The sequence below is a fragment of the Oncorhynchus nerka genome, linkage group LG27 (assembly GCF_034236695.1).
Source record: "Oncorhynchus nerka isolate Pitt River linkage group LG27, Oner_Uvic_2.0, whole genome shotgun sequence".
Lineage (NCBI taxonomy): Eukaryota > Metazoa > Chordata > Actinopteri > Salmoniformes > Salmonidae > Oncorhynchus > Oncorhynchus nerka.
The window spans coordinates 79,746,372-79,772,019 of NC_088422.1; the positions used below are offsets into that span (position 1 = coordinate 79,746,372).

The 25,648-nt window shown below is 43.2% G+C and overlaps 3 protein-coding genes across 11 annotated transcripts in view; all 3 read right to left on the reverse strand.

Moving 5' to 3' along the window:
• Nucleotides 1–430: 430 nt before the first annotated feature.
• LOC135559573 (retinoblastoma-like protein 2) lies at nt 431–4,346 on the reverse strand. Its single transcript, XM_065012052.1, has 6 exons — nt 4,264–4,346; nt 3,976–4,152; nt 3,724–3,795; nt 3,548–3,624; nt 2,835–3,444; nt 431–2,643 (listed from the first exon to the last, which is right to left on the reverse strand). Exons 2-5 carry the CDS (start codon nt 4,132–4,134, stop codon nt 3,423–3,425), a joined length of 330 nt encoding a protein of 109 aa, XP_064868124.1. The 5' UTR covers nt 4,135–4,152; nt 4,264–4,346; the 3' UTR covers nt 431–2,643; nt 2,835–3,422.
• On the reverse strand, nt 4,318–19,157 carry LOC115122163 (retinoblastoma-like protein 2). Of its 2 annotated transcripts, XM_065012050.1 has the most exons (8): nt 18,738–19,151; nt 6,576–6,701; nt 6,146–6,258; nt 5,963–6,060; nt 5,512–5,649; nt 5,072–5,242; nt 4,570–4,867; nt 4,318–4,405 (listed from the first exon to the last, which is right to left on the reverse strand). In XM_065012050.1, the coding sequence occupies exons 3-7, from the start codon at nt 6,207–6,209 to the stop codon at nt 4,571–4,573; spliced, it is 768 nt and encodes a 255-aa protein (XP_064868122.1). In that variant the 5' UTR covers nt 6,210–6,258; nt 6,576–6,701; nt 18,738–19,151; the 3' UTR covers nt 4,318–4,405; nt 4,570. The 2 variants fall into 2 exon arrangements, with proteins under 2 accessions (XP_064868122.1, XP_064868123.1); XM_065012051.1 differs by lacking the exon at nt 6,576–6,701 and having other exon boundaries at nt 18,738–19,157.
• A 141-nt stretch (nt 19,158–19,298) lies between these two features.
• Nucleotides 19,299–25,648, reverse strand: part of chd9 (chromodomain helicase DNA binding protein 9) — a 161,420-nt gene continuing 155,070 nt past the window's right edge. For all 8 annotated transcript variants that reach the window (XM_065012043.1, XM_065012045.1, XM_065012044.1 and 5 more), the window contains one exon: nt 19,299–24,971. In XM_065012043.1, coding sequence (XP_064868115.1) covers nt 23,979–24,971 — 993 coding nt within the window. In that variant the 3' untranslated portion in view covers nt 19,299–23,978. The remainder of the gene's footprint in view (nt 24,972–25,648) is intronic.

Consider the following 25,648-nt stretch of genomic DNA (forward strand, 5'->3'; position numbering starts at 1 on the left):
CCATTTTCTATAATGGCCTCTCAGGGGTTTAGTTGACAGGCCTTTGCTGATTGGTTCTTAGAGGATTATTGTCATTTGCTTGCCAAGCAACATCGGTTAAGAATGAACTTCCCATAGCGTGTCAGGACATAGTTACTGATAAACAGTATGGGTATTGTTACTCAATCACTAGGCCGTCATGGAAACCAATTTTCCCCACTATGAAAGTGAATGGCCATTTGTTCGGATGTTTTTCAAAATATGCCAGTATGAAAATTAACAAAATAACAATTTTACTATATCAACATGAGACTAATATACCAAGACTGATATGTCACATGCTGTTTATGACCTTGTTGTCGCTGAGTGCAAAAATATCCAACATGGAGCTATATTTATTTTCCACAGTGGCTCTCACTATGTTGTGGTAATGTTGACGGTAGGGTAAGGAGATGTTTGAGCTTATTTTATTTTTTACAGGGGCAGTACACATTCATCTACGTTTCAGTAAAAGTGTTTTTTTTTTTTTTTTACCTTTACTTTACTAGTCCAACTAGCTCTAACCACTAGGCTACCCTGCCGTTTTAGTCAGCTGGCTAATTTTCAACCGCAGTCCCTGGGCAGGTTATTAAAAACAATTGCAATACAGACAATCAATGAGCAGTGAGCACACGCAGAGCAACATAGGACAAGCAAAACATAGCATACAGACAGAGCAACATAGGACAAGCAAGACATAGCATACAGACAGAGCAACATAGGACAAGCAAGACAAAGCCTACAGACAGAGCAACATAGGACAAGCAAGACATAGCATACAGACAGAGCAACATAGGACAAGCAAGACAAAGCCTACACGCAGAGCAACATAGGACAAGCAAGACATAGCATACAGACAGAGCAACATAGGACAAGCAAGACAAAGCCTACACGCAGAGCAACATAGGACAAGCAAGACAAAGCCTACAGACAGAGCAACATAGGACAAGCAAGACATAGCATACAGACAGAGCAACATAGGACAAGCAAGACAAAGCCTACACGCAGAGCAACATAGGACAAGCAAGACAAAGCCTACACACAGAGCAACATAGGACAAGCAAGACAAAGCCTACACACAGAGCAACATAGGACAAGCAAGACAAAGCCTACACACAGAGCAACATAGGACAAGCAAGACAAAGCCTACACGCAGAGCAACATAGGACAAGCAAGACAAAGCCTACACGCAGAGCAACATAGGACAAGCAAGACAAAGCCTACACACAGAGCAACATAGGACAAGCAAGACAAAGCCTACACGCAGAGCAACATAGGACAAGCAAGACAAAGCCTACACACAGAGCAACATAGGACAAGCAAGACAAAGCCTACACACAGAGCAACATAGGACAAGCAAGACAAAGCCTACACGCAGAGCAACATAGGACAAGCAAGACAAAGCCTACACACAGAGCAACATAGGACAAGCAAGACAAAGCCTACACACAGAGCAACATAGGACAAGCAAGACAAAGCCTACAGACAGAGCAACATAGGACAAGCAAGACAAAGCCTACAGACAGAGCAACATAGGACAAGCAAGACAAAGCCTACAGACAGAGCAACATAGGACAAGCAAGACAAAGCCTACAGACAGAGCAACATAGGACAAGCAAGACAAAGCCTATAGACAGAGCAACATAGCACAAAAAGCAACAAGACAAATGTAAAAACAGAGTTGTGTTTATCCAACATCACAATACAAAGAAGTAAATTATTTGTACCACAGATCAGTACAAATTCAACGCTGGTAGAGATAAAAACCTGCCAATTAAACAGAATATTATCTAACATCTGGTCCTAACAGATACATGTATAATCATTTTAAAAGGCTCACCTATATGTCATATCTGTGTTTAATTTGTTTTAAATTAGTTATGCTTTTTTTATTTTGAATACTGCACTGTTGGGTAGGGCTTGCAATTTAAGCATTTCACTGTACTTGTGAGGTGACAAATTAAACTTGAAAATTGAAACTAATAACATACTGTATGTTCCAGAGAACATTGTCTCCTCCCTCTCACCAAACACAAACTGTAGACAGTGCTCAGTACCAACACAAATCCTTTACTGCTTCCTTTGGATGAATATATGCTGTATATGATATGATATTTGATACAGAGCCCTAGTTACCCTCAGATTATTTCATTACCCTCATTATTATTATTACAAATCAGCTTTTCTAATCATGAACATTGCTTGCTAAGTGAACTTCGCTGAGTGCTAATGATGCCAATTCTTTCTAACATTGTAGATCCACAGCATCCATTCTCCCATCATCAGTGCCTGTTGTCCATATTCTTCCAATGAGTGTAGACCTGCAAGAAGTATGAAGCATGGCGGTAAGTCACAAAAAGTGAGATGTCATCAATGCGTCCCATTGTGTGCTGTTGCTTGGTGCTGTGCCTTGGCCCCGGTCTGAGCTTGTTGCTGGTTCTGAGCCCTCATCAGTGCCTGGTCGAAGTCCCTGAGCTTTCTCTGCAAGTTTGACGGTCTATCCTGACAGGATCTCTTCGCAAGCGGCCCACCCTCCTCCTCACCGTCCTCCTGAAGCTGGGCTGCACAGCACTTCCTGGTGCGTGACTGAAATGTCTTCATCATGTCGCTGATCTCTCTCAGACTCTGTGGGATACAACGATTAGCAACACACATGACTGTATGTACTGTGTATTTACGATGACCAGGTCTTTTGCTTTTCACAGTTACTGAAGTTAAAATATGTGTATTGATAGTTAGGCTTCAGACAGGAAGTATAGAAGAGGGTCAGTTAGGGAACCGTTAGCAGGGTTTGAGAGGTATGTCCAACCTCTGACCTTTGAGGGGCTTCTGCTGAAGATGTAGAGGACCCCAGTGCGGGGGGAGGGGTGTGTGCTGGGCTTGTGGGGGGAGATGTAGAGGGAATGGTGATTGGAGGGGCGGAGTCTGCGCAAGGATCCAATACGCTGGCAGGGGTACGGCGAAAGAGGAGGGGTTTCAACCTGTGCATGGAAAAATAATCTGAATGTGGTCAGAATCTCTGTTGGACAGTGATGATAGCGCTGGGCCTAGGAACAATGCACTGCATCTGTTCTAGGACTTCTCTTACTTATATTACAGGATCAGATGACCTGTAAGTACCCATGATGTTATACACCAGTTTGGACATATCTGAGACCCCTGGTAAAGTGTTTCCTACGTATCGTGTATGATGACTACTGACTCCATTAGGAAGTATATGAAAATGTCCCCTCACCCCGGCTATGGTCAGAGAGCTGGAGGTGTAGCGCAGGGCAAAGTCCTTCATCTGTTTGACATAGACGGTGTTGTAGAAATAGATGAGGTGTCCTCTCTCCTCCTGGTCCGGTCTACAGGGAGCTCTGGGTCCTGTAGGATGGGTGGGAGGGCTCTGGTAGGTAAGCAAGCTACTGCTGGGGTCTACATCTTCTGGAAAACAGAGCAGCATCACATTCAAAAATGATTTGTTAATTCATGCACATTATGATGCAAACATATCCATGTGAATGTATATATTTTCTATTTGTCTAACTGTTTTCTCTGTTGGATCCTCCAGGAGTTTTGTGAGGTCTTGGTGTTTCTCCCTGAGATCAGAACACTTCTGAATACCTGACAGAAGGACAATACAGACTTCATCAACTACACAATAACAAACCAGCTGGATTTAACTCACACACACAAAAGCAAGCAAAACATTGATCTCCTTACACAGTTGCTTGCTTGAGGCTGAGTCTTGTAGCACTGCATGATGAGCTTGAAGGGCATGTCCACTTTGGTTACCTGCATGAGCAACACACAGCACAAACATGGAAATGAGGTAATATATTACATTATAATCATCAATACACAGCTGAAGAGGTATAGAAGGCTGAATGCCTTGCTGTCGATCACCCAAGTCATAAAACCATCTGCGATAAGGAAGTATAGCAAAACGTCTAGAGACAAAGCAAATAGTGCTACCTTGGCCATGACATAGATGGCACACATGAGTATTTGGTCCAGGTGTCGGTCTAGAATGAGGTCAGTGCAGTGGACCAAAGAGTGTTCAACGCAGGTCCAGATCTTCAGCCGCAGCGCCTCACAGATGTCCAGTTTAACACAGATGTCCCTCAGACGCATGCTCACCAGGTGGTAGACCTGAGACAGAGGGAAGGAGTATGGCCTTTGTCTTGTGGATCTAGTAACTAAATATCTAGGCTCATAGCATTCAGGCCAGCTCAGGTATGTAGGAATCTGAGTAAAGCCTACCTTGCGGAGGAACAGTGAGATGGAGCCCTTACTCTGGGTAGAGGGTAGAGGGTTCTGGGGCTGCTGGGGACTTGCTGTGGAGGAATGGGCTGACCTACAACACTGAGGGTAAATGTGATGGCTCCCCGGTCGTTGGCAATGCCTGGGTGTGGAAGAGGTTTAATTGAACAAATAGCACTGGTTGTTGTGATATGTAAACAAGGTATATAACATGTTTATTATAAGATGTATTACATTATGTCAGTATTCTATTAGGGTTGTCATTTCTATGGCCATATTGGGTTTCATCTGAGGGATAGTCTTTACCTCAAACCGGTATGGTGACTGACTGGCCATTGTTGGTGGTGACAGTGGCTGATGCCATGGTGACTACAGTCTGTCCAGTAACAATGACAGAGGAGGACTGGGATGGGCTGACTGGTGTGGTAGGGCAAGCGGCCATCTTTGAGCCAGCAGGGGGTGAGCTGTAGCGTTCATGGTGGGTAATCGGGGAGTTCAGGTCATTTCCATGGATCCCATTCACAAGGCTTGAGGTCAAGTGTGAAGGGGTGGGAGGGATCTTGGCCATCTTGTCTTTGTCCTCTGAGTATTGGGGGAGCATCACCTTGAACACACATAGAACCATCTGTTACCTTAAGTTTGGGATCATTTTGTTTCCTCTATTGAATGAAACGACAGCCGCCATGCTGCCATATTAGACCAACTTGTTTCGAGTGCGCCAGCGGTGTTGCTCTATATATTTTGAGAGGGTGCACTGTATATTTTGCCCAGTTGACAAACAGGTGAATTTGAACCTTTGCCCACTGACCTGATGGTATGCAGGCAGCTGTCCCTGACCCTTAGCAGCTCTGATCTGGTCCCAGAGTGGTGAGTCTCTCCTCCAGGCCAGACTCTCCAGGACCTGCTCCTCTATATGGGTCAGATACCTGACCACACCCGGCAGCAAGCCCTCCTCAGCCCGCAGCACCAGCTCTATCACCTGGCACACACCACACACAGTAGAGGGTTAAACAGCACCTAAATAGATCACTAAGATTACAGTAGACGTGTTTGAACCCAGGACGTCTGTATGCCCCAAAACTGTGTAAACCCTCTGAGCCCAAGCCTAGGCATTAGCTTGAGGAGCTAACATAATGCTTCAGTTTTCAGGTAAGGTTACTTATCACGTGAAACCTCCTCCTTTACACAAAACCTACGATGTTACACTACAGTATGACATGTACTGCAGGTGTTTTGTGTAGATGTTACCTTGTAGAAGTCGTATGGCGCCAGGCTAAAGATGTCAATGACCAGGGGGAAGCTGCCTGGTGGCTGATGGGAGAAGATTACCATCTCCAGACAACAGGCCACTAGAGAGCGCTGGAACAGATCATGCTCCAGAATGACCTGCCAAGAAACAAGTCAACAAGGACAACCTCTATACTATACATGTCTGTATAACATTTTGTCCTATATTTATATTGTATTTATTTATTTTAATCCCAGGCCTCTGTCCCAGCAGGAGGCCTTTTGCCTTTTGGTGGGCCGTCATTGTAAATAAGAATTTGTTCTTAACTGACTTGCTTAGGTTAAATAAAGGATAAATAAAAAATACATAAATAAAATACAACAGTGCCCCCAGAGGGAATTATAAAGTGAATGCTTAATGACACTAAACAGTGCAGTTCCATTCATACACAACAGAGGGCAGAGGACTCACTAAAATGTCTCCCAGCCTCTTCCTCTCCTGATTGATGACAGCCTCTAGAACCCTGTAGTACAAAGCCTCTGTCTGGCTGGAGAACTTCACTCCACTCTCTACAAACAACAGGAAGTTACTGAAAAGTGCACATTAATGTCAATATATCAACACATGCATACACACAGACACAAACACACACACCTCTGTCTAGGCTGTGGTTCTCTTCCCATGGTTCCTGGTAGTGCTGGATGAAGGTGTGGCGCATGTTTCTCAGTCTAGTGGAGATGACCTCACTAGGGTTTCTGGCACAGGATCTAAACAAAATACACCTTAAAGAACCATACAGCCACTTTCCCACCCCCATAGACTACTGATAGATATTGCCCACCCATAGGTATAGATCTAGGATAAGCTTATCTTCCTCCAAATCAAAACCAACTCCATAATGGGAAGAATGTGTAACATAGTAAAACAATGTGTTTTCTTACTCTTCTACAAACTCAACACTGACCATAGATCACAGTGTACTCTATCATAGGCTACAGGCCCAAATACATTTCCCCTGCGGCACATTACAGTCTACTACAGTTACGTATGAGGCCCACACAGACACATGCCCACCAGAGCTGACCTGAATGTTCTAGCCAGACTGTCACTGGGTACATGTCTCTGGGTTGCCAGACGACCTCCAGCCGCTCACAGCACCTCCGCTGGTAGAGTATAGCTCTGTGTCAGTCAGTGGAGTAGCAGTGGACACCTGTTCATAATGCATACACCAGGCAGAGGTTTGAAAACCCTTTAGAGCGGTAAACCCATGAGACCGTATAAATAGGATCATCATTATACTTCCTTGCGTGAGAAACATGTGAAACAACGGTTTAAATTTACAACACGAACCACACAGTAATGATATTAAGTCATCTCAGGGATAATTGGGCCCTAGTTAATGTGTGTGTGTGTGTGGGAAGGGAGGGAGCTAGTTATGAGATGACAACGATGATGAACTGCCAAAATACAAATATTTCCTGTTGAAGAGGAATATTCCGATTTATGAATCTGTTTCTCTGTTTGTCAAGCAGTTCTACAGTTCTACTGTGGAAGGATTCAGAGAGAGAGAGAGAGACCATATTCCATCCTGGAATATACAAGGTCTGAAGTCATCTGCCTTTGGACTATAGAGCAGGAACCCAGACTTCACCACTATTAAATACATCAAAACAGGAACATTTTACATCTGGTTAGAAATAAATGAAGAAATAACCTCAACAGATAAAAATGTTGTCCTGTGTGCTACATACACTCTTAGAAAAAATGTGCTATAGAACCTTAAAAGGTTCTTCGGCTGTCCCCATAGGAGAACCCTTTTTGGTCCAGGTAGAACCTTTATGGTTCAAGGTAGAAACATTTTGGATTCCATGTAGGACCCTTTCCAGAGAGGGTTCTACATAGAACCCAAAAGGGTTATATGTGGAACCAAAAAGGGTTCTCCTACGGGAACAGCCGAAGAACCGTTTTGGAATGTACAGTACTGTATATCCCCGCACTAGAGTCTCCCATACTTTAATAAAGACAGCTTCTCCATCCTAAAGGGGGATCTCAATCATTTCCAGACCAAGGGACATGTCCTAGTCTGTGGAAGCCTAAACACCAGAACTGGTCAAAACCTGACACACTCAGAACACAGGGGGACAAAAACCTACCTGGAGGTGGCAGCATTCCCTCCCCAATATGCCCAACAACTACGACAAAACAACCAACAAAAAACGGGTCACACAACTCCTGCAGTTCTGTCGCACGCTGGGTCTGTACATAGTCAATGGTAGGCTTCGAGGGGACTCCTACGGTAGGTACACCTACAGCTCATGTCTTGGCAGCAGTACTGTAAACTACTTTATCACCGACCTCAACCCAGAGTCTCTCAGAGCGTTCCCAGTCAGCCCACTGACACCCCTATCAGATCACAGCAAAATCACAGCCTACTTGAACAGAACAAAACGAAATAATGAGGCATCAAAGCCAAGTAAACTGCATACTATTAAGAAATGATATAGATAAAAGGAAAGTAGTGTAGAAACCTACCAGAAAACAATTAGCCAACAACAAATTAAATCCCTTTTAGACAATTTCCTGGACACAACGTTTCACTGCAAAAGTGAAGTTGTAAACTTAGCAGAGGAAAGCCTAAACACTAAACAAACAACAACATGAAGAGCTATCTATCCAAAATGGACATGCATGGATAAATGATTTCTCCCATCTTTTCTGGCACTATAACAAACATCAAAAACAAATACAGTGCCTTCGGAAAGTATTCAGAACTCTTGACTATTTACACATTTCGTTACGTTACACACATAATCTAAAATGGATTTTTTTTTAAAGTATTATCCTCAGCAATCTACACACAATACCCCATAAGGACAAGGCAAAAACAGGTTTTTAGAAATGTTGGCAAATTTATTAAAAAAAAAACAACAGAAATACCTTATTTAAATAAGTATTCAGACCCTTTGCAATGAGACTTGAAATTGAACTCAGGTGCATCCCGTTTCCATTGATCATCCTTGAGATGTTTCTATAACTTGATTGGAGTCCACCTGTGGGAAATTCAATTGAAATTCAATTGATTGGACATGATTTGGAAAGGCACACACCTGTCTATATAAGGTTCCACCGTTGACAGTGCATGTCAGAGCAAAAACCAAGCCATGAGGTCGAAGGAATTGTCCGTAGAGCTCCGAAACAGGATTGTGTCGAGGCACAGATCTGGGGAAGGGTACCAAAACATTTCAGCAGCATTGAAGGTCCCCAAGAACACAGTGGCCTCCATCATTCTTAAACGGAAAAAGTTTGTAACCACCAAGACTCTCCCTAGAGCTGAGCCTAAGCACACAGCCAAGACAACGCAGAAGTGGCTTCGGGGAAAGTCTCTGAATGTCCTTGAGTGGCCCAGCCAGAGCCCGTACTTGAACCCGATCGAACATCTCTGGAGAGACCTGAAAACAGCTGTACAGCGAAGCTCCCAATCCAACCTAATAGAGCTTGAGAGGATCTGCGGAGAAAAATAACCTCCCAAATACAGGTAAATTTGATATTTAATTTGTATCATTTTTTATAAATTAGCAAACATTTATAAAAAATAAAACAGTTTTGGCTTAGTCATTATGTGGTATTGTGTGTAGATTAATGGGGGGTGTAAAAAGTCATTGGGTCAGAATACTTTCCGAAGGCACTGTACATGATCATTAAAACATCTTAGAGTGAGCTATTAAAGAGAACCAAAACCCACTGGATTCTCCAATTACACCGAATTAACCAAATACAAACCTTTCAACCTCTCAAAAGGCTTGTGGTGTTGATGGTATCCTAAATAAAATAATAAAATATACAGACCACAAATTCCAGAGGAATTTCCAGGAAATTCCATTTCAAAAATATAACTTTTTGGCCATAATGACCATAGTTATGTTTGGAGAAATAAGGGGGATGCTTGCAAGCTGAATAACACCATCTCAACCGTGTAGCACTGGGGTGGCAGCATCATGTTGTGGGGGTGCTTTGCTGCAGGAGGGACTGGTGTACTTCACAAAATAGATGGCATCATGAGAAAGGAAAATTATGTGGCTATATTGAAGCAACATCTCAAGACATCAGTCAGGAAGTTAAAGCTTGGTTGCAAGTGGGTCTTCTAAATGAACAATGACCCCAAGCATACATCCAAAGTTGTGGCAAAATGGCTTAAGGACAACAAAGTCAAGTTATTGGAGTGGCCATCACAAAGCCCTGACCTCAATCGTATAGAAAATGTATGGGCAGAACAGAAAAAGCGTGTGCGAGCAAGGAAGCCTACAAACCTGACTCAGTTACACCAGCTCTTTCAGGAGGAATGGGCCAAAATTCACCCAACGTATTATTATTCTGACATTTTACATTCTTAAAATAAAGTGGTGATCCTAACTGACCTTAGACAGGGAATATTTACTAGGATTAAATGTCAGGACTTGTGAGAAACTAAGGTTAAGGTGTATATAAACTTCTGAATTCAACTGTATGCAGCTAAAATTGGCAACAATTTGTTTTTGCCCCACCCTCTTCAACATTTATACCAACAAATTGGTGAGGGCTCAGTCGGCAGGTAGCCTAGTGGTTATTGCATTGGACTAGTAACCGAAAGGTAAAATAATTATAATAATTAAGCAGCACCTAGATCTTCTGCAGATTCTGTCAGACTTGGGCCCTGACAGTTAATTTCAGTAAGGCAAAAATAATGGTTTTCCAAAAAAGGTCCAGTTTCCAGCACTACAAATACAAATTCCACCTAGACACTGTTGCCCTAGATCACACAAAACAATATACCTACCGTGGCCTACACACCAGCACCACAGAAGCCCTCTATGGTTGTGAGGTCTTGGGTCCTCTCACAAACAAATACTTCACTAACCCCAAATTGAGACTCCATGCAGAATTATGAAAAAATGTGTACAATGTAAAACTGCAAATAATGCATTCAGAGCAGAATTGGGACGATTCCTGCTAATTAGAGCAATTAACTTCCACAACCACCTAAAAGGAAGCGATTCTCAAACCTTCCATTACAATGCCCTCACCTACAGAGAGATGAACCTGGAGAAGAGTCCCCTCAGCCAGCTGGTACTGGGACTCTGTTCACAACAGGACAGCAACACAATTAGACCCAACCAAATCATGAGAAAACAAAAAGATAATTACTTGACACATTGGAAAGAATCAACAAAAAACTGAGCAAACAGTAGCAGAATACCACCACTGTGACTGACCCAACATTAAGAAAAGCTTTGACTATGTACAGACTCAGTGAGCATGGCTTTGCTATCGAGAGGTCACCATCGGCAGACCTGGCTTTCAAGAAAAGACAGGCTATGTGCACTGTCATGACATTGGCCTGGGGGTAGGTTTATGACAGTCATAAATACCTCTTCCCCCCTTTTTCCTCTCTCTACCCTACTGATGTTACATTTGCAAAACCCTTGGTTAACATAGAGATTCTGGGAACATCAGAAGGTGGGGGGAAATGAACTATATTCTGGTAATCCGACCAATTGAACATATGCGGTGGTACTTAATGAATATGATGTCAGTTCGGTTGTCATCTGAGACATTCTCATCAATGATAAGATGACATAAACTCTACAGTGGAAAGTCTACACATCAGAGTTATCGGATTCACATGGAATTGTTGTTCAATTTAAATGTTTGAATATGAAATTATTCGTGATGGGATGAAATGTGATTTTAGCTTCTAAAATTTGAGATTTGGGTTTTCTGCTCAATCAGTGGCCCGCCCCTGTGAAGGGACATGGGCTATAAAACTTTTCAAACACGCCCTCCTCTCCCTTCCCATATAAAGCCTTGACGACAATATAACCTCCTGTTCCGAGGACGTGAGGACGACGGTCCGATGTCAGAATGGTTCAGATAATAACTACAGAACGAAGCCAACATCAGCGTGAGCTTTGGTTGCGAATGGTATGAACTTTGAACTCTTATTCACTACAGAAGTGATATCTCCTAGCCGTTGAGTTAGCAACAGCCGCTGCAAACAAGGTTAGGAAGGAACAGACAGAGTATCCCGTCTATCACACAACGACATTACTACAACGTATCCAGTTGACATTCTTCAAAGGACAAAGGACTCGGTTGGGCAACACGGCCTTCCATCTACCACCACCCTACCGAAGCGCAGCTCAGAGTAAATATTTATTGCATTTTCCTTTTCCAAATGGGCGGTCATTTAGAATGCATGAGATACTGTATTTACGATAGCACAGCTTCGGCCTTTGTTCCTCAGTCTTCCCGCTCTTTCACTCAAACCCAGCCCTTTTCTTTTGTGTAACAAGCTGCCATATCTGTTCCGCCCGCTAGGGACGTTTTCCTTTATGGCGTAATTTGTCATCAAGTTATGATTTAATTATGTGTATGTGTAATTCTGTGTGATTAGTTAGGTATTTAGTAAATAAATAATTAAACCCAATTTTGTATTGCTGATTCAACTTGTTAGCCAGGGTTCGTGCAGATAACCAAAATTTACAACTTTCAGATGAGACTGAATTAAGAGGACGATTAATATTGACTGCTATTGATGTAAAATATTACTAGGTCTTTAAGAGTTTATTCGGAAGATAACAGCTCTATAAATATTATTTTGTGATGCCCCGACTCTCTAGTTAATTACATTTACACGATTAGCTCAATCAGGTAATATTAATTACGGATAAATTATTTTATAGAATAGCATGTCATATCACTTAATCCGGCATAGCCAAAGACACGACAGCACACTGCCCACAAAATGAGGTGGAAACCAAGCTGCACTTCCTAACCTCCTGCCAAATGTATGACCATATTGGAGATACATACAGAGCATTCAGAAAGTATTCATGCCCCTTGACTTATTCCACATGATGTGTTACAACTGGAAATGTTTGATGTGTTGCAACCTGAATTCATGGATTAAATTGATTTACACACAATACCCCATAATGAAAACATGTTTTTTGAAACGTTTGCTAATTTATTGAAAATTAAATACAGAAATATCTCAATTCCATAAGTATTCACACACCTGAGTCAATACATGTTAGCGATTACGAGCTGTGAGTCTTTCTGGGAAATCTCTAACAGTTTTCCACATGTTGATTGTATAATATTTGCACATTATTATTTAAAATATTATTCAAGCTCTGTCAAGTTGGTTGATCATGGCTAGACCACCATCTTCCAGTCTTGCCATAGATCTTCAAAATTGTAACTAGGCCACATTTAATGTTGTCTTGGTAAGCAACTCCAGTGTATATTTGGCCTTGTGTTTTAGGTTATTTTCCTGCTGAGAGGTGATATATTATAGGTTATATCCTTCCTGTTTGGCCCTGTCCGGGGGTGTCCTCGGATGGGGCCACAGTGTCTCCTGACCCCTCCTGTCTCAGCCTCCAGTATTTATGCTGCAGTAGTTTATGTGTCGGGGGGCTAGGGTCAGTTTGTTATATCTGGAGTACTTCTCCTGTCCTATTCGGTGTCCTGTGTGAATCTAAGTGTGCGTTCTCTAATTCTCCCCTTCTCTCTTTCTTTCTCTCTCTCGGAGGACCTCAGCCCTAGGACCATGCCCCAGGACTACCTGACACGATGACTCCTTGCTGTCCCCAGTCCACCTGGCCGTGCTGCTGCTCCAGTTTCAACTTCCACCTGACCGTGCTGCTGCTCCAGTTTCAACTGTTCTGCCTTATTATTATTGGACCATGCTGGTCATTTATGAACATTTGAACATCTTGGCCATGTTCTGTTATAATCTCCACCCGGCACAGCCAGAAGAGGACTGGCCACCCCACATAGCCTGGTTCCTCTCTAGGTTTCTTCCTAGGTTTTGGCCTTTCTAGGGAGTTTTTCCTAGCCACCGTGCTTCTACACCTGCATTGCTTGCTGTTTGGGGTTTTAGGCTGGGTTTCTGTACAGCACTTTGAGATATCAGCTGATGTACGAAGGGCTATATAAATAAATTTGATTTGATTTGAATTTGTCTCCCTTTGTCTGGTGGAAAGTAGACTGAACCAGGTTTTCCTCTAGGATTTTGCCTGTGCTTAACTTTATTCCATTCCTTTTTACTCTACAAAACTCCCCAGTCCTTGCCTATGACAAGCATACCCATAACATGATGCACCCACCACCATGCTTGAAAATATGAAGGTGGTACTCAGTGATGTGTTGTGCTGAATTTGCCCCAAACATAATATTCAGGACATAAAGTTAATTTCTTTGCCACGTTTTGCAGTTTTGCTTTAGTGCCTTGCTACAAACTGGATGTATGTTTTGGAATATTTATTTTCTGTACAGGCTTCCCTCTTTTGACTCTGTCCTTTAGGTTAATATTATAGAGTAACTACAATGTTGTTGATCCATTCTCAGTTTTCTCCTATCACAGCCATTAAACTCGAACGGTTTTAAAGTCACCATTGGCCTCATGGTTAAATCCCTGAGCGGTGTCCTTCCTCTCCTGCAACTGAGCTAGGAGGGACGCCTGTATCTTTGTCGTGACTGGGTGTATTGATACAAAGTGTAATTAATAACCATGCTCAAAGAGATATTTAATTTTTAAAATATTTTTAATTTCACCATTATAGGGTATTGTGCGTTGGCCAGTGAAACAAAATATCAATTTATTCCAAATACAAATTCAGGCTGTCACGCAACAAACTGTGGAAAGGTCAAGGGGTGCGAATATTTTCTGAAGGCACTATATTTCCCTCAGATTACAGCCCCACAAAGAATTTGAAAACCAATCCAATCTCCCATATCCATTAGGTGAAATACAACAGTGTGCCACCTCAACAGCAAGATTTGTGACCTGGAGCACAAACACCATTGTAAATACTAATAATATTTATCTGCTTATTTATATGACCTTTCATACCTCAACTATTTGTATTGTTACATAGCACTGTATATAGCCAGCAATATAACATTTGAAATGTCTATATTCTTTTAAAACTTTTGTGAGCGTAATGTTTATTATTCATTTCTGATTGTTTATTTCCCTTTCCATGTTTGTCTATTTCACTTGCTTAGGCAATGTAAACATATTTCCCATGCCAATAATCGCCTTTGAATTGATTTGAAATTGAGGGAGTAAAATAGAGATTGTGCTGATTCAATGCTAACTCAGTCTCCTCTCCACAGCATTAATCATTTGCACGTGTTCTCCATTTCTCTACAATGCCAAGTTACTATCACAGACTGTGTGAGTGTGTGGTGCACAGATGCTGCCTGGGGTAGAGGATCTGTCTCTCTGAGTGTGTGAAAATGAAGAAGTTAAACTGTGGTTTTGAATATAAACCAGATATGTCAGTGAGTGGGGAGGTGGATGCTGATTCCGAACATGTTGTGTACTAGGAATCATCACAGTGAGGAAGAGAGGGAGAGCAACAGAGGTACAGAGAAAGACAAAGACCAACACAGTGAGAGAGACAGCAGGGAGAGGAGCGAGGGAGAGCAACAGAGGACAGAGGGAGTACAGAGAGGTAAGAAAGACAAAGTCCAACACAGTGAGAGAGACAGAGAGGGAGCGAGGGAGAGCAACAGAGGTACAGAGAAAGACAAAGTCCAACACAGTGAGAGAGACAGCGAGGGAGAGCAACAGAGAGGTGAGAGAAAGACAGAGGAGAGACAGAGAGGGAGCGAGGGAGAGCAACAGAGAGGTAAAGACAAAGACCAACACAGAGAAAGACAGAGGGAGTGAGGGAAAGAGAGAGAGAAAAGACAAAGACCAACACAGAGAGAGAGACAGAGGGAGCAAGAGGTAGAGAGAAAGACAAAGACAGAGAGGTAGCAGAGACAAAGACCAACACAGAGAGAGACAGAGAGAGAGCGAGGGAGAGCAGGTAGAGAGAAAGACAAAGACCAACACAGAGAGCAACAGAGAGGTAGAGAGAAAGACAAAGACCAACACAGACCAACACAGAGAGGGAGACCAACACAGAGAGAGAGAGACAGAGGGAGAGGAGAGCAACAGAGAGGTAGAGAGAAAGACAAACCAACACACCAACACAGAGAGGTAGAGAGAGACAGAGAGGGAGCAGAGGGAGAGGGAAGCAGAGAGGTAGAGAGAAACAAAGACAAAGACCAACACAGAGAGAGAGAGAAAGACAGAGAGGAGAGAGAGAGACAAGAGGGAGCAGAGGGAGAAAGACAAAGACCAACAGAGAGGTTTACAGAGAGCGAGGAGAAGACAAAGACCAACACAGAGGGAGGGGAGAGAAACAGAGAGGTTTAGAGAAAGACAAAGACCAACACAGAGAGGAGAGAGACAGGAGAGCAACAGAGAGGTAGAAGACAAAGACCAACACAGAGAGAGAGACAGAGAGGAGCGAGAGCAACAGAGAGCAACAAAGAGGTAGAGAGAAAGACAAAGACCAACACAGAGAGAGAGACAGAGGGAGTAGAGAGAAAGACAAAGACCAACACAGAGAGAGACAGAGAGGAGCGAGGGAGAGCAACAGAGAGGTAGAGAGAAAGACAAAGACCAACACAGAGAGAGAGAGAAAGACAGAGAGGGAGGAGGAGGAGGGAGAAAGACAAAGACCAGAGAGGTAGAGAGAAAGACAAAGACCAACACAGAGAGAGAGACAGAGGGAGCGAGGAGAGCAACAGAGAGGTAGAGAGAAAGACAGAGAGGTAGAGACAGAAAGACAAAAAGAAAGACCAACCAACAGAGAGAGCAGAGAAAGACAAAGACCAACACAGAGAGAGAGACAGAGAGGAGCGAGGGAGAGCAACAGAGAGGTAGAGAGAAAGACAAAGACCAACACAGAGAGACAGAGAGGGAGCGAAAGACAAAGACCAACACAGAGAGAGACAGAGGGGAGCAAAAGAGGGAGAGCAACAGAGAGGTAGAGAGAAAGACAAAGACCAACACAGAGAGAGAGACAGAGAGGGAGCGAGGGAGAGCAACAGAGAGGTAGAGAGAAAGACAAAGACCAACACAGAGAGAGAGACAGAGAGCGAGGGAGAGCAACAGAGAGGTAGAGAGAAAGACAAAGACCAACAGAGAGAGAGAGACAGAGAGGGAGCGAGGGAGAGCAACAGAGAGGTAGAGAGAAAGACAAAGACCAACACAGAGAGAGAGACAGAGGGAGTGAGGGAGAGCAACAGAGGTACAGAGAAAGACAAAGACCAACACAGTGAGAGAGACAGAGAGGGAGCGAGGGAGAGCAACAGAGAGGTAGAGAGAAAGACAAAGACCAACACAGAGAGAGAGACAGAGAGGGAGCGAGGGAGAGCAACAGAGAGGTTTAGAGAAAGACAAAGACCAACACAGAGAGGGAGCGAGGGAGAGCGACAGAGAGGTAGAGAGAAAGACAAAGACCAACACAGAGAGAGAGACAGAGAGGGAGCGAGGGAGAGCAACAGAGAGGTAGAGAGAAAGACAAAGACCAACACAGAGAGAGAGACAGAGAGGGGGCGAGGGAGAGCAACAGAGAGGTAGAAAGAAAGACAAAGACCAACACAGAGAGAGAGACAGAGAGGGAGCGAGGGAGAGCAACAGAGAGGTAGAGATAGAGAGAAAGAGAGGGCTACAATCTAAGATGTAAGGTTATACCAGGTGAAGTTCTCGATATTCTGACGTGACTCATTACTGTACACCTGTAAATTACAGCCAGAGCCAGGCTGAGGCTGGACAGGCCAATGTTGAACCACATCAATTCCTGTGTTCTGTCAGAGTCAAACCTGTACACTGTGTTCCTGGGCACTGTCACACAGTACACCGCTGTCACACAGTACACTGCTGTCACACAGTACACCACTGTCATTGAATCTAATAATACCTTCCATTCATTCCCTACGAGCAAACGTACTGTTCCAACCCCAGACACTGGCCAACAGGCCTGGGTTCAAATACTATTTGACATCTTTCAAACACTTTAGCTGGGCTTGCTTTGCGCAACTGAACAAATAGAATAGTCGTATAAGTGCAAACCCTGCTCATATGGCATTACAGGCTTCTTCTAAAGCAAACGCTAAAAGTATTTGAAAGATTTCAGATAGCATTTGAATCCAGATTTGCTGGCCAACCTATCCCTCTCTCACTCTGCAGTATTGGGACGAAGCCTTGGTTGGCTTGGCTCTACTCCATCCACTACCAGGAAAATTGATTTAGCTCACCTCCCACTGAGTCAATTCAACCTTCCTATCTGTTCTGTGGAAGTTGATGCTTATTTTTTATTTGACCTTTATTTAACTAGGCAAGTCAGTTAAGAACAAATTCTTATTTTCAATGACGGCCTAGGAACAGTGGGTTAACTGCCTGTTCAGGGGCATAACGACAGATTTGTACCTTGTCAGCTCGGGGGTTTGAACTTGCAATCTTCCGGTTACTAGTCCAACTCTCTAACCACTAGGCTACTCTGCCACCCCGCTTATAGTAAGGCTTTAACTCTGTCACTGTAACATCCCTCCTGAGAGCAAGCTACAGTCATAAGGGAGAGGTAGCTACTATGAGACATGTGCTGGGTACTAATATTACTATGCATATATTCTCACCCGTGGGCTACACACCGGATGTGGGCTAGTGGCCCACCAACTGACAACATGCGTCACCAGCTGCCAACTCCTTCAGAATCAGTTTGTCATCTTACCCACCACCACAACCACCACACCTCTCTCTGTTCCCATGTTGGCTCTCTGTCACACTGCAATATCTTTAGAACTGACTGACTGCAGCGTCAGTGACAACCTCCAGAATACTTTTACTTTCTACAGGGGCACACACATCGTTCAAAATACATATGCAACTAAAGTGTTTTGCATCCATTTCAGAGAAATGGAACAGAACAATGTTGCATTTTATCTTGGCAATCTAACAACCACTACCAGCCACAAATCATACATGATCATCATCCATAATAACATCAGTTAGACACACATCAACCCAGGACAAACAACATCCTGTGACATGTTACTTCCTGTAGTGTTACAGAGACAATCTAACAACCCCTACCAGCCACAAATCATACATGATCATCATCTATAATAACATCAGTTAGACACACATCAACCCAGGACAAACAACATCCTGTGACATGTTACTTCCTGTAGTGTTACAGAGACAATCTAACAACCCCTACCAGCCACAAATCATACATGATCATCATCTATAATAACATCAGTTAGACACACATCAACCCAGGACAAACAACATCCTGTGACATGTTACTTCCTGTAGTGTTACAGAGACAAAAGAGCTGCAGTGATGCAACAAGCTACTTACAGAGGCTCGTGAGAAGGATCTGATTCTGTTTTCTAGAGGCTTGGAGACACACTGCCTCTCTGCTTCTCTCTCTGTGGGACTAGCCAGGCTGAACAGCTGTGGGTGTGTGGGTGAGCATCAGAGCAGCACAGAGCAGTGAGCGCTACTATAAGTCTACAGGCAGGCAGCAGCAGGCTGCAGTGCACTGAGACAGAGAGGAAGCTGAAGCTCTGGCTCAGCCCATTGGCTCACAACAGACAAGCCCCAACTTGTCATCTGCAATGGGTTGCTATGATTAGAGGCCTGAGGGCTGAGACTCACAGAGCAACAAGCGCCCCCTGGGGTGGAGTAGGAACATAATAGGGCATAAAGGAAGCAGAAGAATAGCAGTATATTAATCAGTAATGCTTTACAACAATATATACTATATCCGTTTTGAAAATGACTTTTTAGCCACACTATTAACTGAGACATTATCATCCTATATTTATATCACCAGTGAACAATAAACAACATTGTAATTCTGGATACCTTGAAGTGCCTGTAACTGGGTCAATGTGAAAGAATACAGAAAGACAGGCGTCATGGATAGTCAGAATATGTTTAATAAAAATAATTAAACTTCAATTTCCTCTATATAACTTCATAGAAAGTAATCCAATAAATTACACATGACTTTTTAAGATGCTTGTCCTCCCCACTTCATAAGGTATTATTCCACTACACAGACCACAACTTGTCCTCCCCACTTCATAAGGTATTATTCCACTACACAGACCACAACTTGTCCTCCCCACTACACAACATATTATTCCACTACACAGACCACAACTTGCAAATATTGCAACTGTCCAAAAAACAACCAAACAAAAACAAGAACAGACTTGATGACTTTAGGATATTATCAAGCTTGAAACAAAAAATACAATGCCAATAATCTATTTGTCAATTTCAGCAACTACTTTACCGAAAATGAAAATTCTAATTAACGTGTAGTAGTGTGTGCTTTATTCGTCTCTGTCTGTTGCATATTGGTCATTTCATTGTGCCAGTGAGGCGAGTCTATGACTGACCTAATCAGTCAGTTCAGCACTGTAGATGTATGTGACATAGGGAGACCTATAACAAACTACCAGAAATATCTCATCAAAATACATCATAAAAGCAAATATATTGTTCCATCTTTAGTCAAATCCAGCTCTCCCCTCAGTACTAACATTTCAACTTAAACAGAGCTATGGGTCTGTCTATAGCAAATTAAGCAGGCTTCTTGTCACACTAGTAGGAATGAATGCATGCCTGTTGTCTGCCTGTTGGGTCTGAAAATAAAGCCTGCTAAAACAATCATATTTGGGTGAATATTATAACCTGGAGCAGCAAAGGCTGGGCTTCTGCCGAAGGGCACTGGTACATTTAGGGATAGACTAGGTATGAAGGTTGTTCTATTGAATTCACTAGGCTTGTGAGACCTAGTGGTCGGAACCAGCCCAAACTAAAGTGGCAAACTGACAATGTTAAATCTATTTAGGTTGACTTTCAGGAAGAGTAACAACCTGGCTGTCTCTGAGTTTACACACAGAAACCATGGTAAAGGGCATCATAAGTGAATGGGGTAAACAAAACATCTTTAAAGTAAATGTTATTTCAGTGAGTGGAGGTTCTTCATCAGTCTTGGTTTAGACAACAGGGCAGGACTGTCTGTCTGGTGGGCTTGTATACGTTGATGAATGGGTTCAATATAGGCTCAGTGAACAGCTAAATGAAGGCTGAAAGAGACTAAATGAATGTCTCTACCACAGATGTAACCTGTTGTGACGTTTCATTGTCACCATGTAAAATAAAACGTCTCATTCATCTTCAAGATCATTTCCAAATGTGTGCCTGCCTAGCAGTCCAACGTGTACCGACAGTTCTCCTACACGGTGCTGTATCAATCCGGAAAGCACTGTTCCACTAAACATAATTACAACAGGTACTTAGGGTATACTGAATTCCAGTGTCAGTGTCTCCCTTGGTTACCACGAGGATGAGCACAGATGAGCCATGTCATATGGTAATGAAAAAATACACCACCATTGAGCCGTAGAAAATAAGGAACATAAAACATCTATCTGTTAAATCACATCAGATACTGACTGGAAGTTGAGTGAGAAAGTGAGGGTGTGAAATACACAGAGGTACAGCGAGCGTAAGGACACTTCTACATCTATCAGTCTGTCTGCAGATCCAGTCATCAGTGGATTGATCAGTAAGACATATGGAGAAATGAACTAGCCTGGTGAAATCAGACTGAACAATGTGTTTAGTGATGAAACAGCATATCAGTTTGGATTCCAGGCTAGAAATTAACACTTAAAAGCCTCCAATTCCCATGAATCAGAGAGATCAGTCAGCAAAGCAGCTCAGTTCTAAAGGAAGGTCTGGATATTCAGTCTTACTCAAGCCTAAACTTAACCTACCATAGCCAACCCAATACTATTCAAAATCACTGCAATCATTGTATAAACTATGCTTTTAAACAGTCAATTATGAAAATAATTTTGATGACTCAGTAATCTAGTTATATCAGAGACAATACAAACCCCTCTGGTCCCTCAATACACATACGGTGTAGCTACTTCATTACTAGTTTATGATAGCAAGGTAATTCAACACAACAGGGACACACTGTGTTCAGAATGGAAGACTACAGACATCACCCACAGTCAGAGCTCATTGGAGATTCTTCAGCTCATTCGATAGCAGAAGGCGGCACTACGAGTGGAACACAGATACTGATGGGCTTTTAAAGTATTAAAGATGACTCAGGGGGTGTTGAGTATACTATGTCGACTATACCAGCAGTCACTGTTTATGTGACTTCACTTTTGGTTGTAGAACCCAAATCTCAAGCCTTACCAATACACAATGGCCCGATTGATGCTGCACGCATGGGACACAATCAGTACATGGCCTGAAGAACACACTGACTCAGCCAAAACGGAAAGAAATGCCCACGCAAACAAACACACACAGCCAGAACACAGTGAGTGGTAGTCTCGCAGACTCAAGGCACTGGAAGAGACTAAGCGAGTGGAAGCTCTCAAGAGTATGCCATGAAGAACACAGATCCCAGCGGGGACGAGTGAGCCAGCCTTGCCAATACACACACAACAGGATGTATTTGCAGTGAACTCAATCTCTTCTATACTCTGCTGAAATAACGATGCAGTCAAAAACACTGGGGTGGAATTGTGTCTTTTCTGTCCCAGCGAGAGCAGCATTTGGGGAGTAGACCCAACTGGTTATGTGCTAGCGAGTGTAATATGGGAAACTAAAGTGCACCTCGGTGTCAAAAGAACCATGTGTGTTGGTTGTGCGAGACAGGCAGGGGAGACTACATTCCAAAATGTACACTAGCATACTACTTAGAATGAATGTCCAATACATTTCTTCATTTGAATAACTGTGTTAGTGTGGACATTGGAACAGAGACTGAACACCTCTCCCTTGTGTGAGAAGCATGGCTGATGAAGGATCTACAGCATCAGTCACATTCATTAGCTGCCCGAGTTATTGCTGACTTTTCCAAACGTATGATCCGCAAAGTATACTGTAAGTATCAAGAAAAAAACCTGTAAAAGTATTTACAGAGGAAGGCTAAATATTAAAGGTCTTTTCCTCCCACTACAAAATATATTAACAGTAGAGCTCAGCAGAGAGCGCATATTTATTTCCTCTTTTTTAATAAAATTAAATCCCAACATGATAATTACAATAATGCCATTTTGATTTCTTTTTCCCATATTGTTGCAATTGTACATCAATGTGTGTAGGCCTAATACAAGTTCAGAAATCTACTAAAGTTTGACATGCAAAATGTCTCTCAAAATGAGATTGTACCTTTTTGAACAAACACTGAAAGTTCATTTCAGTTTCTCCTAGGTCATGGTTCTTCTTGTCTCACTTTTGTAATCTTTATTACACAACATTTTAGTTTGTTTTCTGTATTTACATGAAAAGAAATCACAATGTAAGTGCAGGGAAATCCATATATATATGTAATATATACAGTACCAGTCAAAAGTTTGGACACACCTATTCATTTCAGGGTTTTTCTTTATTTTAACTATTTTCTACATTGCAGAATAATAGTGAAGACATCAAAACTATGAAATAACACATATGGAATCATGTGGTAACCCAAAAAATTGTTAAACAAATCAAAATATATGAAGGTCAGTCAATCCGGAAATTTTCAAGAACTTTGAAAGTTTTTTTAAGTGCAGTCGCAAAAACCATCAAGCGCTATGATGAAGCTAACTCTCATGAGGACCGCCACAGGAATAGAAGAAACAGAGTTACCTCAGCTGCAGAAGACACGTCCATTAGAGTTAACTGCACCTCAGATTAGAGCCCAAATGAATGCTTCATTCAGACACATCTCAACATCAACTGTTCAGAGGAGACTGCATCAGGCCTTAATGGTCGAATTGCTGAAAAAAAATGAGTCCAAATGTAAGATTTTTGGTTCTAACCGCCGTGTCTTTGTGAGACGCAGAGTAGGTGAACGGATAATCTCTACATGTGTGGTTCCCACAGTGAAGCATGGAGGAGGAGATGTGATGGTATGGGGGTGCTTTGATGGTGACACTGTTTGTGATTTATATAGAATTCAAGGCACACTTAACCAGCATGGCTACGACAGCATTCTGCAGCGATACGCTATCCCATCTGGTTTGCATTTGGTAGACCTATTAGGACCATGACCCAAAATACACCTCCTGGCTGTGTAAGGCCTATTTGACCAAGGAGAGTCACGGAATGCTGCATCAGATGACCTGGCCGATGACCTGGCCTCCACAATCACCCCACCTCAACCCAATTGATATGGTTTGGGATGAGTTGGACTGCAGAGTGAAGGAAGAGCAGCCAACAAGTGATCAGCATATGTGGGAACTCCTTCAAGACCATTGGAAAAGCATTCCAGGAGAAGTTGGTTGAGAGAATGCCAAGAGTGTGCAAAGCTGTCATCAAGTCAAAGTGTGGCTACTTTGAAGAATATAAAATATATTTTAATATGTTGAACAATTGTTTGTTTACGACATGATTCCATATGTGTTATTTCATAGTTTTGATGTCTTCACTATTATTCTACAATGCAGAAAATAGTCAAAATAAAGAAAAACCCTTGAATGAGTAGGTGTGTCCAAACTTTTGACTGGTACTGTATGTGTGTACATTTCTAATAGATCCATAAATAGATTTATATTTTCATTAGGCTCAGTCTTCATCGCTGGAGTCTGATGACCCATCAGATGATGAAGAAGAGCTCCCAGACTCTGATGAAGAAGATGACTCCGCCTTCCCCGAGCCTTCTGGACCACTGTTCTCCTCCTTGTGTTCCCCTGACTCCTCCCTCTTGTCACCAAGACCCTCCTCTTCCTGACACTCTGGTGTTCTCCTTGGCGACAGAGGTTTTGAGGGGGCGGTCTTAGAGGTCTTAGTGGGCTTGTGGTCACTGTTTGAGTCACTGTGTGGTGGCTGTGTGGTGGACACAGGAAGGTTAAGGCCTGGAGTGAGAAGCATCCCTGGGTAAAGCATACTGGAGAGTAACAAGGGGTTAAGAGACAGAGGGTGACTGGAGGCTGCCTGGGCAGCAGAAGCACTTAGTGGGGTGGTGATGGAGGTGGTGGCAGAGGAACTGGAGGGGGAATGGACACTGGGGATGCGGCCATCTCCATCCCTGCTTTGACCTTCTGTCCTTTCACCTTTGGTGTCCGAGGTGTGGGAGGGGCCGTGGGAGTGGGAGGAGGGGGCTTTGGAGGAGGCAGACGAGGGCTCCCCTCCTCCTCCTTCTCTGCTTCCCTTCTTCCTCTTCCTCTGCTCAGCTCCCCCTGTTGCGTCCTGTGAGGGCTTCCCCAGCAGACCCCCCATGCTCAGGAGGTTGGGAAGCCCAGCCATGCCAGAGAGCATCATGGGAAACATGGCGGCCAGGTTGTTAGCATCGGTGGGCAGGCCCATGAGGCCGGCAGTGAGCTGCAGTGACTGGAGACTTTGGAGGTTCTGCTGGAAGGCCTGTAGACTAGATAGATCCATGCCAGAGAGGAGGCCGTTGGCCAGCAGGGGGTTGAGGCCCAGGGATGGGGCCCCCTGGTTGGCTGTAGCTGCAGCCTTGGCCAGGGCGCTCTTGGGCCTCCGTCCACGCCGACTCACCTCCTCTGGTACGATGGGTCCTGTCAGGATCCGGTCAAACATGCTCTCTGGGAGGTAGCCCTGAAGGACAGACAGAGAAACACAGGGTTAGCACTCTAATCAACAACTTCATTAGATAACTACAGTTAGAAACTGGGTAGTTCCAGCCCTGAATGCTGATTGGCAGACATCCATGGTATACCACGGGTATGACAAAACATGTATTTTTACTGCTCTAATTACGTTGGTATCCAGTTTATAATAGCAATAAGGCACCTCAGGGGTTTGTGGTATATGGCAAACCATATTGCGTTGTGCATAAGAACAGCCCTTAGCCCTGGGTAAAGCGTTCTTTGCTTCACGGAAACATGGCTCACTTGAGAGACGCTAACGGAGTCGGTACAGCCAGCTGGTTTCTTCAAGCATCGCACCGACAGAAACAAGCGTCTTTCTGGTAAGAAGAAGGGCGGGGGGTATGCCTTATAATTAACGAGACGTGGTGTGATCATAACAACATACAGGAACTCAAGTCCTCCTGTTCACCTGACTTAGAATTCTTAACAATCAAATGTCGACAGCATTATCTACTAAGGGAATTGTCTTCGATTATAATCACGCCGTATATATTCCCTCCCAAGCAGACACATCGATGGCCCTGAACAAACTTTATTTGACTCTATGTAAACTGGAAACCACATATCCTGAGGCTGCATTCATTGTAGCTGGGGATTTTAACAAGGCTAATCTGAAAACAAGAC

Coding starts and splice junctions, on each gene's coding strand:
- LOC135559573 (XM_065012052.1), bottom strand. CDS start 4,134: ATGCGTCTGAGGGACATCTGTGTTAAACTGGACATCTGTGAGGCGCTG. Junction 3,625..3,723: donor AGCCTCAAGCAAGCAACTGT/GTAAGGAGATCA, acceptor TCCTTCTGTCAG/GTATTCAGAAGTGTTCTGAT. Junction 3,445..3,547: donor AGGATCCAACAGAGAAAACA/GTTAGACAAATA, acceptor TCTGTTTTCCAG/AAGATGTAGACCCCAGCAGT.
- LOC115122163 (XM_065012051.1), bottom strand. CDS start 6,209: ATGCGCCACACCTTCATCCAGCACTACCAGGAACCATGGGAAGAGAAC. Junction 6,061..6,145: donor GAACCACAGCCTAGACAGAG/GTGTGTGTGTTT, acceptor TGTTGTTTGTAG/AGAGTGGAGTGAAGTTCTCC. Junction 5,243..5,511: donor CGCCATACGACTTCTACAAG/GTAACATCTACA, acceptor GGTGTGTGCCAG/GTGATAGAGCTGGTGCTGCG.